We start from the raw sequence: 6,905 nt of genomic DNA on the forward strand, positions 1-6,905 counted from the left end.
TTTTATTTTATTTTCAAAAGCAATTTACGTTAATTTGTTTCGATTTTAAGCATCTGTCATATATATTTTAAGTTTTATTCGTTAGAATCCAGCATCTTTTGCAAATTGTTCCAGTGTTTTCCTTAAGATTTATTTCTGCGATGATTAATCTCTGTTGCAAAATATCGATCTATAATATAGAGCACTTTTGTATTGGAAATCATATAATAAAATATCAAAGAGAATAACAACACATACATATAGGATTTAAGAGTTGCGAAATATGAAATACGTAGCTTGACACACTAAAGCTTAATTTGATGCATAAATTAGTATCCGGTACATTAAAAATATGTATGCGCGTATCGTGAAAAATGATGTGTTTTATACATATTTTATTTGCTTCTATGCTACATTGTAATTTATAGCAACGAATAAAGTCTCATGCATACCTCTTTCTGTTTCTGTTTCATCGCGCAGTCCATAATGATAATTTGTTTCTTTAATTGCTCGTTCTGTGATAACAAAGCGTCGTATCTGAAATGTAATATGTGAACGTACAAATCGTTAATTGATGAAAGAGATAATTGATAAAAGAGATTACTTCTGGTGCCACGTTTTCTGCACTTCTCTCCTCAGAGTTTCCGGCAATATGTCCAGAGATCCGAGCTGAACGTCCGTGACGCTTTGTCGAAATAAATCTAAAGAGCGACCTTCTGAACGTATTACGAGCTAAACGAGCGGCATCGAATAAAAGTTTTACTCACTCAACATCTGTTCATTTCGCCTTTTAATCTTTCTCACATCATCCGTCAGAATTTTATCGCGAGACTTCAAGACGTAATACCGCAAAAAGCGGGCAGCTTCCAAATCCCGCGCACATTTCAAGCTTTCTTCTAGTTTTCGGACGGTGTCGCGGATTCGGTTAATTGTCGCGCTGTATCTTTCCCCGGGCTTTTCTACATGGGTTACGTTCGACATTTGTCAATTGTGATTTGACAGTAGAAAGTACGAAGTATGTATTATAAGGAATAGAACGATACTTGTTCTTGCTGATAAGATTATTTTATTTAGCCTCTATAAGTTCTCCGTTACAATGAATAACAATATTAAATACTTAAAAATTTCAACTTATGTTTTAATTCAAGTCTCATACCTGTGCCCATTATACGGTATTACCAATACATCGCTGGTTACTGTCGCAAAAACGCGACCAGTCTGACATCACTGAACCACAGTATACTGAACTTTAAACTTTCTTTAGCAATTTTGTATTATTTTATATCATAAAGAATTCTACGGAATGAATCGGTAAAATCAAATGTGATTAACAACAAGTTAGATCTTTCAGTAATTATTTTGCACTATTTTAACCATTAAAAATAATTTGTGCCCCATTAAAGAAATTGAAAAATAAAATTACCCCTAAAAGAAGAGTCAGCGAAATATTACGTACATACACGTAAACGGAAAAGAAATATCGATGGTATGATACTCTAAATATATTAATTTCAATTCTTTTATTATTTCTACCGGTATGGAAATCTAATTAAATTCGTTTCTCCGATTATTTTCCTTGATCTTAATACAGTTTCACCGTTTCACGTATGTCGAAAGGTATCTTTATAAAAAAAATAAGTTAAAGCTACGTTCGTGTAATTTCTTTTTCGTCAATTTGTCAATTCAATTAGATAGATTTTTATTTATTTCTTATCTTATTTCTACTTGTTTCCGGGAATAGATCCACAATAGAAACAAGAGTGGCGTTGAGATCGACAACTGTATTATTCGTACAGAGATATTATTAAATATGACATGATTTGATTGACACTATAAAGGAGAAAACGCAAGGAAAACTTGTTCTTGTTTACAAGATCATTTTATTTTCTCTGTAAGTCCCATCGCCATGAGGAACAGTATTAAATGCTTTAAAAACTCAACTGAATAAATATCACGAAACGATTGATGCAATGACTTAGAGAAGCTGTTTCATTTCATTGTTGTTCCCTAAAAGGGTTACAATTCACTTCGTATTTTTTACATGCGACCGTTAATATACAGGGTGTTAATAAATCATCGCATTGGCGGTATAACGTCGGATAGCGCGCGAAAATCTAAGAAAAATGCCGTTTGTTACAAGTCGATCCGATCATTAGGTTCCGAGTAATTAATTATTGAAAATTAATAATTTGGGCCAATCAGCGCGCGAGCCCAACGGACAGGAGAAGAGGCGCACGCGAAGGCCACGAAGGACGACCGCCAATGCGATGATTTATTAACACTCTGTATATGCATATATCTTAGTATAAAGATACACATAGGATGACAGTCGAGATCAAATCTAAGCTGTGCCAACTGCGAATCGATTGCTCTCATATAAGGAACCATATATCTTATGGGTAAAACTTTACAAACACGGACCCAGCCCCAATGACCTTGATCTTGGCATATGTTGTCAAGGTCACCTTACTGAGTGACCTTCAGAAGGTTTCAGCCGTCGCTCGTTGTTCGTTAAAAAGTTATGTAAAACAAACGTATTGATCGTTTCTTTGATATAATGAGTGAGGCATATCCATTTTAATAAAAGATATTTACAATATATATTTTCCGTTATTATATCTGCCATATATCTATTGACCAAGAATAATTCTTCCTTCCCGCGGTAAAGTTGATTAAACACGCAAGTCGCAAGTGTTTTTGGCACGGCGCGCTACGCGCGCCCCACCCCCACCACCCCCCCTCCTCTCCTCCCCTGCCCCCACCTCCACCCCCGTCCCACCTGCTTCCTCTCTTATACACACATAAAAATTATACACAAAACGGAGGGGCTGGGGAGGGGGTGAGGTTGGAAGGGGGTGGGAGGGGGAGGGGCGGGACGGGGTGGGGCGCGCACAGCGCGCCGTGCTAAAGAATAAAACTTGCGACTGGTTCGTTAAAAAGATATAAGATTTAAACTCCATCATTTTTCTCGAAAACTATTACTCAAAGACACTTATACATTTTTTGAATTGTATATGGTGTCAGAAACTTTCCACGTGAGGCCATCCTAAACGTACATGATATCGTGAACTACATAGCATTTGCGAAACTTCTTTTCTCCATAACTTTTTAACGAACAACGAGCGACGGCTAAAACCTTCTGAAGGTCACTCAGTAAGGTGACCTTGACAACATATGCCAAGGTCATGGTCATTGGGGCTGGGTCCGTGTTTGTAAAGTTTTACCCTATTAGCCTAGAAATAAATTAAATCAGAAATAAATTAAATCTTCCAGGGAAAAAAGACATATATCCAATTTGATTTAATTGTATAAAAAGTCAAATATGATAAAATTTAATTAATTATATCCAAATTTTAATGTGTCCATTTATAAGTGTATCAAATCAGATGTGGTCAGATATAGTGGTCAGATGTTTATATTTTATCTGCCGTATTTTCCATTTGATACACTTATAAGTGGATGCATTAAAATTTGGATATAATCTGATGAAATTTTGTCACATTTGACATTATTTGATACAATTAAATAAAATTGGACATATGGCTTTTTCTCCCCCGGGCTATGAAATAAATTTAGGCACAGATCACAGATCTCCGTAATGTACGATGGTATTGAAGATTTTAGCTTCATGTCGCAGTACTCTTACACCGTAAAATATGATCTCTAAAACGTTCGTGCATTTTTCGTAAGCACTCTTGACACTGCTCTTTAGTAGCTTCTAATACGTTGAACAATGTTTCTTGACTTCTTGTTTCTAAGGCCACTTTAAATTGCTTCATAAGGCAGAAATCTAGATCATTCATATCTTCAGCAGTCTCCCGCACCATTTTCACTTTGGTAATGAGAGATTCCAGTGATTCTTCAGATGAATTTTTATCAATCCTGTAATTTCCTTCTTTTAAATTTTTCTCATACTTTATTAGCTATACTATTTTTATATACATAGATATATACATACAAATATGCTCCGAAATTTGAAAATAATAAAACTGCAGCATAAAAGTTCGTAAGAAAGTAATAAAAGTGCATGCCATTTTTCAAAATAAATAATGCAATATTTTAAGTAGATAAATTTTCGCGAAGCGACATAGCTAATTGCATTGTAGGTACGACACACGGACAGCTGACTCTTTAACCAACGCATATAACCGATTATATTTTAAATTTAAACATTTATGCACTTAAAATGCCACTTTATTTTAAACAATGGTAAGCACTTTGATTACTTCATTTTTCACGAACTTTTGTGTCGCAATCTTATTATCCTCAAATTTCGGGACATGTGTAATAACATTTGTTTTTACTAATCAGTATTTCTACACATATTTCCTCAAAATCCCAAGTCTCAAACGTTACAAGAATATTCAGAACCTATCACTTTACAACATGAATGCTCAGTGTAAAATTCATGCTAGTGTAAATTGCGATAGACTCACGGTCTATTCCGCTCTTCAGCGAGGTATTTTGTACAGGTATTATACATATTCAAACAAGCCAAACTATCCGGAAACATTGCCAGGTAGCTCGCAAATAGTTCATTGCCTTTTGGGTGAGTTAAAGTTTTATGTATATTGTCGGTGATTAGATTTCTTTCTTCCATGGTCAAATTATCCACGCATCTTCCCATGCAGTCAATCGTCTGATCCGCCAACGAAGATTGCATGTTTCACTCTGAAAAAAATTATCACGTTAGATGAGGTTACTCGTCAACTATCTTCCTGAACGTGAGATCGCGAGGTAGCGAATCTTGCAGAGACCAGTAAATCGAGACACAACAAGTGTGATAAAGTAAACCATAAAAAGGTGAGTCGATACCGTGTATCGAAAATTACTCTCGACTGCAGTTTAATCTAGAGTCCTTCTAATCGGAGTCCGGTCAACAGTTTTGCAAAATGATGCGAGAAAAGAGAAAGAAACATATTCCCTCTTATTCTACATACATCTGCGTCATATCTCTCTCTCTCTCTCTCTCTCGTGTCATTTTGCGATACAGGTCTGTCAGCCAAATTGATTAGAGGGATTCTAGTTTAATTATATGTAATCCGAACATGGCTATCATTATCTCCATTTTTTTATCTTATCGCACTTGTGTCCTCCACTTAAGAATGAATGGATAGATTAAATAGATGACAATTACTCGCAGTAATCTTCTAGCGCGTACTGTTTGCAGTTCCGTTTGGGGCATGGAGTGTGAAACACGTCTTCTAACCTAGAAGAAAAATTTTTAATCCCGCGCGAGGCCTGATAGTCGGGCCCCTGCATTGTATAATACCATCAATTAATCATTTATAATTCTACAACGTCTAAGAAGAAGACTATTGGTTAGTCATGGCCGTGTTGGAGCCGTCTAGGATCCAGGAGCCATTAACCAGAAGAAGAAGCGTACTGTTTGCAAACGCAGGTGTTATTTCTACATAGGAAGACGGTAAAAGATCATAACGAAATTGTACAAAAATCATACTTTAGTATGATGATCACACTAAAATGGCCGTGTAAACTTCTCCACACGGACGAGCCACAGGATTCTCCTTGGGCGTTGGAAAGGCATCGGAGCTGATCAGAGTTGATTTGGTTTTAAGGTTATGTACTTACCCCACCGGATCGAAGCAGCCAGTGCCTTCGGACTCAGACCGATACAACACAAATGCCAGAGTCGATATATCGGGGAACAATGTACAACTTACGGTGCTTAGGGGGCACAAAAACAAAAACGGACTCAAATGAAGTTTAAGCGCACTGATTCTCCCGTGCGACTAATTATGCCCGCGTTCCTAGACAGCCTAAACTGGAAGGCAGTGCTGCTAGAATTTGGCCGGACTAATCGTACCCGGCGTTCCGGCCGACACCGGCGTCACCGGCTGATGCGCGGCCTAGCTCGTGGAGGGGGAATCTGGCAGCACAGTCAAAGCACTGCTATCTGTTATTTAGAATTTGTTAAATCGGATCTTCAATCTATAATATCAAAGATAATATTTCGCAAACACTTTTCATACTAGCGTATTTTATTCAAATTGTTTTAAAAGAATAATTTAGAATATGGATTAAAAAAAATTTTTTCAAACAAGCTGTTTATGTAAGTAGCAAATTTTACAATAATATTTCGATACACAGTTAGCACACGCGTCGATTGTTAATTATTCAGTCGAAAAATTAGGTAAGTCAACCTACTACTATGCCCGAATAAATTAAAAACACTCCTCTGTGCCCGAACAGAACGCATGTTAAAAAACATCTTAAAGACGTATACGTTATTTTTCTCAGCTTATCTTAATTGTAAAGTGATATTAACTTTTCCTATACGTACAGTCACCTTTGTCTTTTTAATTATCGCCTGAAAACATTGCGCATGTTTTAATACAACGGTACAGGATGTAACTAATGTAGTGGTAGTTGGTAACGTAACGAGACATATTCATGCCAGGATTAAGGGAAAGGCAAAGGGGATCTACAGTCCGAGCCTCGCGTAGGCATGCAACCGATACATTTGTCTATATACATATGTATGTATTTGTAGACTTGTAAAATGATTAATAAATATTAAAAAAATAACTTAAATTACTTTTATACATTTTTAAAAACTTTTGATCATACACAGTCGAGCATTTCCACGTGTTTACGTATTACCGCCTTTGTCACCTTAGAATCTAATATTATACGGACAAACTGATAATTACATTAAACGCTAAACATAGCTAAACATAACTTTTGCTTCCTCATAGAGGAAGCTTTGTTTTCGTGAAAAAAATTTTTTTCCAGTTTTCTTTGAAAACATGTTTAGAATGTTCTAAAACGTTCAAAAATCACATTCAGAAAAAATGTCTGTATGTATGTATGTATGTGTGTATGTATGTATGTCTGTATGTATCCTTATAAGGTAACTCTAAATAACTTTTTAAATATGTAAGATGGAAAAAAATGTTAAACAT

At 36.0% G+C, this 6,905-nt stretch overlaps 2 protein-coding genes across 8 annotated transcripts; both read right to left on the minus strand.

Annotated features, from left to right (window-relative positions):
* Positions 1 to 94: 94 nt before the first annotated feature.
* LOC105558091 lies at positions 95 to 2,438 on the minus strand. The gene is made up of 2 exons (XM_012005604.1): positions 747 to 2,438; positions 95 to 680 (listed from the first exon to the last, which is right to left on the minus strand). Exons 1-2 carry the CDS (start codon positions 958 to 960, stop codon positions 580 to 582), a joined length of 315 nt encoding a protein of 104 aa, XP_011860994.1. The 5' UTR covers positions 961 to 2,438; the 3' UTR covers positions 95 to 579.
* Positions 2,439 to 3,168: 730 nt separating this feature from the next.
* On the minus strand, positions 3,169 to 6,477 carry LOC105558092. 7 transcript variants are annotated; one of them, XM_012005609.1, is made up of 4 exons: positions 5,572 to 6,477; positions 5,117 to 5,188; positions 4,416 to 4,650; positions 3,169 to 3,861 (listed from the first exon to the last, which is right to left on the minus strand). In XM_012005609.1, the coding sequence occupies exons 3-4, from the start codon at positions 4,640 to 4,642 to the stop codon at positions 3,606 to 3,608; spliced, it is 483 nt and encodes a 160-aa protein (XP_011860999.1). In that variant the 5' UTR covers positions 4,643 to 4,650; positions 5,117 to 5,188; positions 5,572 to 6,477; the 3' UTR covers positions 3,169 to 3,605. The 7 variants fall into 7 exon arrangements, with proteins under 7 accessions (XP_011860999.1, XP_011860998.1, XP_011860996.1 ...); XM_012005608.1 differs by having other exon boundaries at positions 5,117 to 5,220; XM_012005606.1 differs by having other exon boundaries at positions 5,117 to 5,235.
* Positions 6,478 to 6,905: the final 428 nt, after the last annotated feature.

The sequence above is a fragment of the Vollenhovia emeryi genome, unplaced genomic scaffold, assembly GCF_000949405.1.
Source record: "Vollenhovia emeryi isolate VEMERY1.0 unplaced genomic scaffold, V.emery_V1.0 DF939384.1, whole genome shotgun sequence".
NCBI classification, from domain to species: domain Eukaryota; kingdom Metazoa; phylum Arthropoda; class Insecta; order Hymenoptera; family Formicidae; genus Vollenhovia; species Vollenhovia emeryi.